Consider the following 12,785-nt stretch of genomic DNA (forward strand, 5'->3'; position numbering starts at 1 on the left):
AATCCAGTGTGGTGAACACTGTCACACAGGTTCAGGGGACATTGAGATGGGAGACACTCTGGAGAAGTCAGTGACTATGGAATGGTGGCAGTGGGATCTATAACGTGTACCCACACAGGTGCAACAGCACAGCCACAGACACAGAAGGCCAGGTGTAAGGTGAATTTCACATTGCTGGTTTTATCTTTGTTAAACAGTCTTTCCTCAGGCTCACCCTAGCCTGGTGTCTTTCCAGAGACGAGTGGCACCCTCAGGACCCTGTGAGGGAGATCAAAACTCTGGGCAGTTGCAGAACCAACTACCTGTGACAAAACGGACCACTCTTGCTGGGACACATGGAGGGCAAGCTGGCACCCTACCCTCTGGTTCCTACAGCCTGGCCAGCCCCAGTCCAGCTTGTCAGCAATACACCCTCCATGTCCCAGGCAGCCAGCAACACCTCCCTGGACCTTGGAGACCTCCGATGGCCCAGCTCTTTGCTGCTCTGGCTCAGCCTTCCCTCGAGCCTGCTGACTGTGGCCACACTAGCCCTGAGCCCTCTGCTGCTAGTGACCATCCTGCGGAGTCAACAGCTGCGGCAGGACCCCCACTACCTGCTGCTGGCCAATACCCTGCTCTCAGACCTGGCCTACCTTCTCTTCCACACATTCATCTCCTCCAGCAACCTGAGCAGCTGGGAGCCAGGCCGCATTGCTTGTGGCATTCTCACAGATGCTGTCTTTGCTTCCTGCGTCAGCACCATCCTGTCCCTCACGGCCATGGTGCTGCACACCTACCTGGCAGTTGCTCATCCTCTGCGCTACCTCTCCATCGTGTCATGTGGGGCTGTGCGGAAGACGGTGGCCCTCATCTGGCTGGTGGCTTTCTCCTTCCCCACGTTTCTCCTTTGGTTCAGCAAGCGGCAGGATGCCCAGCTCGGGGAGCAAGGGGCCTCGTGCATCCTGCCGCTGAGCCTAGGCACCGGGGGCCGTGCCTCTCTGGTCCTCGTCACCCACATTTCCATCCTGTGCCTGCTCTTCCTCTGCACGGCCCTCATTGCCTACTGCTTCTGGAAGATCTATGCGGAAGCCAGGACATCCGGCATCTGCACGAAGGGCTACTCCCGGGCCAGGGGCACCCTGCTCATGCACTCGGTGCTCATCTCACTCTATGTGAGCGCAGGGGTGATGTTCTCCCTGGACACTGTGCTGACCAAGTACCACCACATTGGCACCAAGACTCACGCATGGCTCCTGGCAGCCAACGGCGAGGTGCTCATGATGCTTCCCCGTGCCATGCTCCCCTACCTGTACGCGCTCCGCTACCAGCAGCTGCTGGGGCTGCTCAGGGGCCTCTTCTCAGCCAAGAGGCACAAGACCATCTTCACCATGTCTCAGAACTGCCAAGTACACAGCTGGGCAGGCCGAGGTTAAAAGTTACACCTTGAATGTATCAGCATCCAATTAGGGCTCACTCCTCAGAACATGGAATATAATTGTGGAACAGGAACTTTAAGAGCACCCGAACAGGTGGTTTTTACCATTTCAACAGCTTTTGAGTAGAGAAAGCTCTCTTCTAGTGACACTGAAATTCTACTTAGAAATGGAAGGAAGTAAAGGCCACCCAGTAGGCCTTGGATCTAAGTGAAGCTTTGGTCTGCACCTCCAAGTGGCTCCCTCCACACCTTCCTCTGCCCCTGGGGGAGCCTAACAGCTGACAAGCACACAGAAACTGCTACTATGGGACACAGGAGGTGAGGCTCATTTGGGCATCTGCTCAGGATATGGGAGGGAGGAAAGGAAGGCAGGGCCCACCTACAGTGGAGTGTCATGGAGGGGCCACAATAAAGCTGGATCCCCAAAGGTTACACTCCTAGAATAAAGATCAATGATAACTAATCCCTAGAAAGGAGCAGCAAGGAACTAGCTTGCCTGGATATTGGTGCTCTGCAGAAGAGGAAGAAATTCCTTGAGAATTCTTAAATAGAAGCCACCCTTTAGACAGGATTAGAGTTAGCTTTCAAACGATTTTAGTGGTCCAAAAACCTCACTCTAATTGGTATGGGAGATCTGAGCTTTTAACTCAGGCCTCAGAGAATTTCTACAGTCAGAGACCTCAAAGAAACTCACAAAATCACACAAGGAAAGAAGACACCATGAATGAGAAGAAGAAGGAACAGGAAGACGGTAGTATCATACCACAGCCCCGTGGGTTAATATAAAAATGTTCAACATGCTTGTAGGACATGAAAAATGACGTGAAAATATAAGCAAGGAACGTAATTTATAAACAACCAAGAATATTTAAAAAGAACTAAACAAAACATCCAGGAAAAAAATAAGAATTATAAAGGATGAGTTGAATTTAATAAGAATTATAGAGCATGTTAGACCAAAGGTGGAGAGAATATTTGCTAAGTAGGAGTTAGACACGGATATATTAACTAAAATGCAGCCCAGAGGGACAGAGAGATGAAGAGACACTGATGTTAGAGAGGAAAAGACTAACACATATCTAATTTGGGAGTAGAACACAGGAAATGTGGAAGGGGAATTTATGAAGAGACAGTAGTAGATAACCTTTCAGAAATGCTGAACTATCAAACTTCAGGTCCAAACAGGCACAAATAAGATAAATGACAAATAATCCACCGGAAGCACATCGTGTAAAACTGCCAAAACCCAACCACATACAAAGACAAGCTCTTTAAAATAGGCAGAGATAAAAAAAGAAAAAAAAAAATAGGCAGAGATAAAGGACACAGGAACGGTAGGTAAGCTGACAACGGACTTCCCCCAACTAGAATAATGCCATCCACATGCTATGAGAAAGAACCATCAATCCAGAATTTTATAAACAGTAATATAATCCCTCCAGACTAAGGACCTCGACTGATAGAAGACAAAAGCAGAAAGGCAATATTCGTAACACCATTAGGAAACTTTAAAGGATGTATTTGTAGCAGAAGGAAGATTATAGAAGGTTCAGAAATGTATGACGAAATGGTGAGAAAAACACTGGAAATTCTGTATGTAAATGGAAATAATTATTGTCTAAATGCCTGTATAAGAGCAATGAAAATATATAATTTGGGGGCTTAAAAAAGTACTGGACTACAGTAGTATATGCATTGGAGGGGTGTGATTGCACTTAGAGCATTCTGAAGTTTGAGTAAAATCCTAAGGCTTTGCTAGACATGCATGTTAAAATAAGACAACCATTAACAGACAGACAAAAAGATAACTCTTTAGATAAACTAAGGAAAAAATTTAATGAGTAAGAGGGAAAAAAATCATCCAAAAGAGGCAAAAAAGGGGGGAAAATCTATAGAAAAGTCAGGATACATAGAAAGCATAAAATAACATGATAGAATCTAAACAAATTTAAAGGTACTAAAGCAATAAATTTAAATGGACTAAAATTTGATGGTGGGAACACAAATACTGTGAATTTTCTTTTAAATCAGATAGACATCATTTATAAAAGATTAGCCTAAATAAATGACAGAGAATAGTTAGAAGTAAAAAAAAAAAATTGGAAGTATAGAAAAAGATACAGAAAGCAAACACTCACTAAATAAAAGTTGATAGGGGAGAAAAAGTAGACTTTGAAGCAAAAAATGTATTACTAAAGCCCACAGATTCACTACACACTGACATAAGGTCTAATTTATCAAAGCAGAAGAAATTAACACACATAAGAAGAGAATGAACATTTATAAAGCAAAAATTGACAACACTTTGAGGAGAAATGAACAAATCAATCTTCGTAGAGAAGAATTTTAAGAACTTTCTCTTCCTAATTGATAGATGAAACAGACAAAATAAATAAGGACATAAAATTTTGAATAACACAATTGACAAGCTGTACAAATTTAAAATATGGCACTTGACAATTGGAGAATACATCGTGCGGCTGGCCTTAAGTTTACATGTTTGAATTGTATGGCTCCACATACACATTGATTTTCTTCCATTTCTGCCACAATTGAGACAGCAAAATGAATCCTTTCTCTTCCTCCTCCTCCTCTTCAGCCTGCTCAATGCGTCCTCAAGACAACTAGGATGAAAACATTTATAATGATCCACATCTACTTAATGAACAGTAAATATATTTTCTCTTCCTTACTATTTTCTTAATAACATGTTCTTTTATCTAGCTTACTTTATTATAAGAATATAGTATATAATGTATATAAATGTTAATGAACTGTTTTACGTTATTGATAAGGCTTCTGGTCAATAGCAGGTTATTAGTAGTTAAGATTTGGGGAGTAGGATTAGCCCACATCACAAAATCCCCAAACCAGAGATGCTGGCATGGATGTGGAGAAAGGGGAACACTTCTACACGGCTTGTGGGAATGTAAACTAATACATCCCTTTTGGAAAGATGTTTGGAGAACACTTAGAGAACTTAAAATAGACCTGCCATTTGATCCTGCAATTCCTCTACTAGGTACATATCCAGAAGACCAAAAATCACATTACAACAAAGATATTTGTACCAGAATGTTTATTGCAGCCCAATTCATAATTGCTAAATCATGGAAGAAGCCCAAGTGTCCATCATTCCACGAATGGATCAATAAATTCCATGGACACCATGGAATATTATGCAACCTTAAAGAAAGATGGAGACTTTACCTCCTTTATGTTTACATGGATGGAGCTGGAACATATTCTTCTTAGCAAAGTATCTCAAGAAGGGAAGAAAAAGTATCCAGTGTACTCAGCCCTACTATGAAACTAATTTACAGCTTTCATACAATAGCTATAGCCCAATTATAGCCCAAGAATATGGGAACGGGGGAGAGGGAGTGGAGGGGAGGGGGGAGGATGAGTGGAGGAAGGGTGATTGGTGGGACCACACCTATGTCCATCTTACAAGGGTACATGTGAATCTTTCTAGATGTAGAATATAAATGTCTTAACATAATAACTAAGAAAATGCCATGAAGGCTATGCTAACCAGTTTGGTGAAAATATTTCAAATTGTATATAAAACCAGCACTCTGTACCCCATGACTGCATTAATGTACACAGCTATGATTTAATAAAAGAAAACATTTTGGGGAAGTCAAAAGTTATACTTGGATTTTTTTTTTCTGGGCAGCCCCTCTAACCCTTCCATTGTTCAAGGGTCAACTGCATGCATAAGTGTGCCTGAAATTATTAAGAAAATTGACTACATGTTATTCCGTGAAGGAAGCCTAAATAAATTTCAAGAAACTGATTTCTATGCAGACCACATTATCTGAGTTTAGTGAAATTTAAGTTAGAAATAAATCACAGAGATAATTTTAAAAATGCTTATAAATAAAAAAAAAAACTCACTCCTAAGAAATTCACAAAGACTAATTAATTAAAAGTGCAAATCAAAAAACATTTAGAATCAAATGATAATAAATTAGATGCAATTGAGTTAAGCACTCTGTAAAGGGAGGGTGGGCCCAAGGCCTGACAAGGGCCCTTGCAGGGGGACTGAAAGAGAGATATGACGAGGACGGCAGCCAGGTCTGAAACAGGAGGGACAGGACAGTTGCTGCCTTGCTGATGAGGGACAGAGGAATGAGAAGGGGCCACACAGTCCAGGAATGCCACGGCCTGGAGAAGCTAGGAGTGACAAGGAGCCGGATTGTCTCCTCAATCCTCCAGAAGGAACAAAGTCTGGCCAACACCTTCACTTTCACTCAGTAAGGCCCAATTGTTACTTCCGATCTCCAGAACTATAAGATAATAAATTTGTGTTGTTTTAAACCACCAAGTTTTTGGCAATTTGTTATAGCAGCAACAAGAAACTAATACAGTGGCTTTGGTTTGGACTTTCTTCTCTGCTCCCCACCAACAGTCACTGCCACCAACAGGTTCACAGGCAATGGCAGGTTTTCAAGAGCAGACCAATACCCCTGCCGCATTCTGCCAGGCAGAGCGCCCCACGGCACCAGGTTCACGAGAGGGAACGATAGACTCTACCTCTCTAGGGGTACAGTTCCAAAGTCACACTGCAAGAGAGAAGGATAGGGGGAAGGGGAATACTGGGGCTATTGTAGCAATCTGCAACCACTTTGGAAAACGTTCGCTGAAGATGTCCTTACTTCAGCAATTACAATCCAACTTATACTCCCTAGAGCAGTGATTTTCAAGTGTATGCTGTGAGAGGATCTTAGGTGTGCTGCAAAATTTTTTAAAAATAATTAATTAAATTATTTTGAAAAGAAGTTCAATGCACAGTAAGTATATTCTTTCTTTCACTCTTCTTTGTTTGATCAACATAATTTAAGTGTGCCATGGAAGTTTAACTGTAGGGTCAAGTGTGCTATGAGATAAAAAAGGTCGAAAAACACTGCCCTACATAAACACACATCATGCCCCCCATGTCCACAGAAGCATTATCAGCCAAAGATGGGAGACAACCCAAACGTCCATCAGTGAGGGAGGGTGTGTGCAGTGGAGTACAGCATGGAGAGAGAACGCACCGCCACACACATACATGTCGTTGCTGGGAAAGTCGGGTCACAGAGGAATTCACACTTTCTAGTTTCATTAATATAAAAGGCAAAGAGGGATGTTAAACATGTAGTTCAGTAATATTTTACATGTTTGGTGCTGTGAATTGAACTGTCCCCTCCCACCCCAAAATTCATATATTGAAACCCTATCACTCAACGTGACTGTATTTGCAGACAGAGACTTTAGGAGGTAATTAAGTAAACTGAGGTCATCAGGATGGGGTCCTTCTTAATTTGAGGGGACTGGTGGCCTTAGAAGAAGAGAGAAGTTTCTCTTTCTACCTCATGAGGACACAGTGGTCGGGAGGAGAGCCCTCACAGCAGGCGGTGCTGCCCGTACCCTGACCTCAGACCCCCAGGCTCCAGAGCTGAGTTACGCATTTCTGCTATGTCAGCTGCCCAGCCTGTCGGATCTGGGTATGACAGGATAGGCTGACTAACACAAAAGATGGAGAGAGAGAGAGAGAGAGAACGATTAACACAACATTCAGCTAATGGTTCTTACCCATATTTTGCCACATAAAATGAACTCCTGTGTATAATGCACACCCACATTTTTCCCCCAAACTTTAAGGAAAGTGCCCCTCTAAAAAGTGGCTGGCTCTCAGACAGGAGAGACACATCTGGGGAGGGCTAACCTCAGCTCCTCTGGTAAACACGCAGATTGCACCACCTTCCCTCTGTGAAGCCTCTGTGTGCCTCTCTCCTAGGAGCCCGTCCCTCCTTGCCTTGTCGGGGACCATGACTGAGATGGCCATGAACATGGCCAGTGGTGTGGGAGCTTCTGAGGCCCGCTCAGCCCATGGGCAGCCAGGAGAGTCCCTGGGGCCTGTGCAGGGATCCTGGACCCTTTCTACATGGCTGGGCCTCTGGCCTTGGCCCTCACCCTGTACATGTGTGGGCCCCATCACCAACCTGCCACCACCCCCTTCCCTGATTGTGGCGCTCAGTGGAGGCGACTCCCACCAGATCCTGGATCCTCCTAGACTGGAACCCCATGCACCCAGTGGGCCCCGGCACAGGACATGCCAGCCCTGGGATGAGCATGCTCCCCTGCTTCTCAGCTGTTCTACTTATTATAATGTACATCCTTATTTTTCCCTTAAAAATTTGGGCAAAAAAGTATGCATTATACAAGGCAAAATGCAGTACTGTGTGGGAGGAAGGAGCATGTGATGGGGAGTTCTGACTGAGGGTTTGTTAGGCAGGGTGGCAGGTACACAGTGTTTGTTCTATTTAGAACTTAAGGAATAAAGAATTATACACACTGTTCAATGCACAATGTGTTTCAAATGAAAGAATTAGTAAATGACACCCCCTCTGCCCTGGATGCAGAGACCAGGAGGGAAGGAAGAGTCCTGGGTCCCCTATCTGTTTACTAAAGAGTCAGCTGCTGGTTCCTGACCATGTGCCCTGCTAGCCTTAGGGGCCAGCATCCTGCTGTGTGTTTGGGAGCACTGTACTCACCTCTCAGCTGGTCAGGAGTGAGCTCAGGCCACTCCCAGGAACATTTCTTGGATGAACATGTAGCATAAGTCATCCATCCAAAGAAGGAAAGGCTTGGATGCTAGTACAAGCCTTCTTGGACATGTGAGGACTCATGGCCCATGGTAGCCATCTGTGGCCACTAGGAGAGCAGAGTTCTAAGCTCTCCTGGTATGTTTTTGGTCTAGAGCAGTGGTTCTCAACCTTCCTAATGCCACACCCTTTAATACAGTTCCTCATGTTGTGATGGCCCCCAACTATAAAATTATTTTTGTTGCTACTTCACAATTATAATTATGCTACTGTTATGAATCAGAATGTAAATATCTGATATGCAGGATATATTTAGGCGACCCCTGTGAAAGGATCATTGACCCCCCCCAAAGGGGTCACGACCTACAGGTTAAGAACCGCTGGTCTAGAGTGACCAGACCCTGCCCTCCCTTCTGTTGTGGCTGGTCCTACCAGCAGTGGGCACATGACTCAGGTACGGGCCAGCGAGAGGCCCATGGCCCAGACCTGGAATCAGGAGCCAGTGACACAAGAGCGGGGGGTGGCTGGGTGATCACTGCAGCACCACCTCCTGGGCAGCAGAGACCATCTGCACCCACCTGCGTGAACAGCATTGTGGCAGCTCCAACCCTACCCAGGCACTCAGTCCACTTTCTTTCTAGTCAAACCAGCTAGGATATGACTCTGGTGCTGTGATTAAGAATGTGCATTTATACAGAATTTGGTCCCAGGAAGCAGAGTCATTAAAAGTTATGGGTTAAAAAAATAGTAATAGAACTCACAGGAGGCCCTGTTCTGAAAGGTTGTGATTATAAACAGGACAATTCTCCCTAGCAATTTATAAATTTAACACAATCACAGTCAAGGCTTGCGGCAATGTTGCTCTTACAATGAATTAAATTAACAAGAACAACCAGGAATATTCTGAAAAAGATGAGTCATGAGTAGGCATCAGCCCAACCAGATCCAGAAGGCAACGTGGTGCTGGCACAGGGACAGTCAGACCCACAGAACAAGAAATAGTTCTAAGACAGATGGCAGCAGGTACTGACCCATCATCTCTCAGCAACAACCCACCTCTGTGTCACAATTTGTGATGCTGGGGCTGGGGCTGGGGCTGAGCAAATGCTCCTTGATCTGCTGCATTCCTGACAGGCTCTGCCAAAAAGGTCACTATAAACAAGTGGAGGGCACACGGAGTGACAAGATGCTGGGCCTTCCTGTTTTGCTCCCTGTTCTGTCTGTATCAAATGACGGCAGCCCTTCACCCAGCAGGAACAGCTGGCTCCACTTCCCACCATTCCAGATCTTCTTATTGAGGCAGCATCTATCTGCCTACAGTGTCCCTCCCTCAGGGGTCAGAGTTCCAGTGACATGAAGCCCTTCTCTGAGCCTCTGGGTCCTGGTAACCCCAACCTCCTCCCTTTTCGATAGTCCCTGGGGGAAGAGCTGATTCCTCAAGGTATTATCTCTGTGTTACTCTCTCAAGCTCCCCAACCTGCCTAAACATGTTCGAACAATCCCCTATGTTCAATTCTTCCTATTAAAATAATTAGTGTGGTTTTGTTCTTCTGATATAATTAGAGATACAAGTATGACAGATAGACACATAGATAGTAAAATCACTGCCCATCTCAGTGAGAAGTGACAGATTACGAGGTCAGACAATTAAGTTCACGAATTCATCCTAGAAAAAGTGCTCCATGCCTCATTACCTAATATCGCTATGATCACCAAATGGCCAAGGGAAAAGTACTTTGAAGGTGACTAGAGTGATATTCAGCAATGAAGTAAGTAGCACTTTTTTAGGATGAGTTTGCAAAGTTAATTGTCAACCTTGTGTTCAGCCCGTCATCTTAGGGCAGCTTGAAGGCCATCAGATACAGACAAATTCTAGCTTAATCAAACATTTAAACATAAACATAAAGTCATACACGGTAGAATTTGTTCCATTCTCACATCATGGAAGGCTTTTATAAATAGAACCCAGAAGTGTTACAAGGAAATTATTAATTAATTTTTCTGCATAAAATTACAGAATTATATAGAAGGGAAAAATACCATAAGTAAAAAGATAAATCAAACATTGTGACAAAATATTTGCTACTAATACCCCAAAAGGCTAATATCCTTCAAATATAAAGTCAGTAAGTTTAAGACAAATAACCCAATTAAAAATTGTCAAAGAACACGCCCACAGTCCACATATAAGGAAATAGTCATGGCTCGTTAACATGTGAAAAGGTGATCCATCTCACTCATATAACGGAGATGTAAAATAAAACCACGGTGAGATGCCATTTCTCACTTCTTGGTTTGGTAAGAAGTTAGCCAATTAATAACACCTTCTGTTGGCAAGAGTATGATAAACCTGCCTGGAATGCAAAGTAGAAAAGGGAGGTGATTAATGTCATCTGAAGCCCTGGAACCAGATACAACGGTAGGGATTGTAGTTTTTGTTTCAATTCTCTTCAGAGATGATGGGTTTCCATTGCCCATATGGGGCCATGTGGCTTACTGGCCTGGTTTCTTCACCCTCAGGTAGGAAGTGAGGATGGCTGGACAGCTGGATCACACAACACCAGCCGGGTGGTTCCAGGGTGGGCTGCAGAGACACAGCTTCCCTAACTTCCACCACTCTCAGGGCTCTTGGCCACCCACTAGTCCTTAGCCACAGGACAGCAGGTGGACATCAGGCAGTTCTATGAGGGACTGGGGAGCCATCTACACAAAGCCTGCACAACCTGGCAATATGGAGGTGTTAATGCTTTTTGGACATTAACCTTAAGTCAGCAGACCAATTCTCCCTTGAGACACAGTTGTTCATAGGTCTTTCAGAAAACAGTTATGGAGGCCTAGACTAAGCCACACACTCCCTCCACACAGGGGCAGGGCCAGCACCCTCCCCTTCACCCTACTCTCCTTGTCCTTTGTTCCTGCTTTCCAGGGAACAAACTGTTCAAAACACATATATTTTGTCTTGGGCTCTCTTTTCTTAGGACCCCTGGGTGACCACAGAGGAAGAGAGGAAAATACCATTATCTGGAGAGTCCAAGTATGCAACTTGTTTGGCCTCAGGAACAGAAAACATCTGAGGAGAAAGTGAAACTAATCTCTGGAAATGTGATTGCACACACAGACAACAACTTCTGTGTGTAGTAAGTTGTCTGTGTAAGGTGACACTCCAGGAGAAAGGCCATGCTGCACGCCCTCAGCGAAAACTCCAGTTCCATCCTGTCCCACATCTTTCTCACACTCTCTCTCAACCCCAGCCTCTCGAGCTCTTCCCACACTTCTTCCAGGACATTCCCCTGAGCCCTGCAGCCAGCCCCTGGCCTGGAGCCCACAGGCAAACAAGGAACACTGCTCGCACTGCCTCTCCATAGATAAGCTTGTCTCCAAAACTACCCTGAGTTCCTTGGAAGGGCACTGTGCCCCTAACCGGGGAGCTACCTTAGCACAGGGATTACCTGGTCCATCCCTTCATCCTGAGGCCCAACTCCTGAATGCTTCCCCTCCAGGGGCCCAGCTGGGAGCCTGCAGGGAGCAAAGTCCAGAAGTTCAGGCATAGCAGGCAGGAGGCCAGGCCATAGGAAGCAACCCCACAGGTGGGACAACCTGCACGTACCACCACCTGTAAACCTATCAGCACAGGGCAGGGGGTCCCACCTGCCTCAGCTTGGTGGCAGGGACCCAGTACTTTTCCCCAGGAAAAGGTCTTTTCTTGGCAGGCACAGAGAAGGGAGAGAGGGTACCACCCTTGGCTTGCTCCTGGGGCAATCTGACAACCCTGACAACCACTCAGAACTGTGCCCGTCACCAGCAATCTGTAGGCAGCAGCTGGTTGATGAACTGATCAAACACAGGGGAGAGATAAGAGGAGAGATAAGAGGTGTCTAGGATTATCTCAGAGGTGCTGAGGCTGGCAGGGGTCAGAGGACACTTGAAAACAGTTACCTGCTCTTACAGATCTGAGAGGAACAGAGCATTTGCTGAAGGAGCTACAATGCTCATGTTCTTCTATTCTGCCATCTCACCTCCAACGTGCAGTGGCCTTGGAGCTGGGCTATCCAACTGCTTTTCACAGCCTAGACCCTGATGCCTAGAGTCAGCCTCCTGCCTGTCAGCTGGGGCTTACTCCTTACCATTAGGTGGGGGCAGAAAAGCCTTGCTAGGTGGCTGTGGGGCTCCTGCTATCTGTTCTACTGGGCTGAAGAGGTTCGTACATTCCTGGATGGTCACATAAAGACCTGGCAGGTGATGCCAGGTGGGGACTAAGGACAAGCTCAGACCCCTTGACATCTGAGACCTTGACCCCAGCCCTTACCCATGGGGCAGCAGAATGTGCTGGGGGCCAGAGGTGCATTTTTAGCCTCTCTCAGTGGACATCTCTGTGCTCACAGGGAACAGAGATCAGGAAAGGCAGGAAGTTCTCCAAGGGGAAGGAAGAGACACACTCTTAATTTAAGGAGCTGATTGAATGCTTACATTTATTTCTGTGTGCTTCAAAAGTTATGAACCCATAAGGAAAAAAGAGAACGAGAGAGAGAGAGAGAAGACAACAGGGGGAGATGTCACAGCATGCTGATGGCAGAGGGCTGGCTCAGCAGACCAAACTCCTCAGCAAGGCTGGGTGCAGGAGCACAGGTTTCCCTGAGTAGAGTGCAGGCCTAATGACAGAGAGGGCTGAGGGCTGCCCTATCAGGCTGCCAGGAACCAGAGAGCCTGAGGGCTCTTCTTTGGAGAGAATGTATATGTGCAGACACTGGGAACTGGCCTGGGAGTGGCCACTCCACTTC

The 12,785-nt window shown here is 45.6% G+C and overlaps 1 protein-coding gene across 1 annotated transcript; it reads left to right on the forward strand.

Annotated features, from left to right (window-relative positions):
* The first annotated feature begins 335 nt into the window (after positions 1-335).
* GPR148 (G protein-coupled receptor 148) lies at positions 336-1,412 on the forward strand. The gene has a single exon (XM_003797321.1). The coding sequence runs from the start codon at positions 336-338 to the stop codon at positions 1,410-1,412; it is 1,077 nt and encodes a 358-aa protein (XP_003797369.1).
* Positions 1,413-12,785: the final 11,373 nt, after the last annotated feature.

Source organism: Otolemur garnettii, unplaced genomic scaffold (genome assembly GCF_000181295.1).
Source record: "Otolemur garnettii isolate 467f Iridium unplaced genomic scaffold, OtoGar3 scaffold00114, whole genome shotgun sequence".
NCBI lineage: Eukaryota > Metazoa > Chordata > Mammalia > Primates > Galagidae > Otolemur > Otolemur garnettii.

Bases quoted from the DNA above. Each gene is read 5' to 3' on its own strand.
- GPR148 (XM_003797321.1), top strand. From the start codon at position 336: ATGGAGGGCAAGCTGGCACCCTACCCTCTGGTTCCTACAGCCTGGCCA.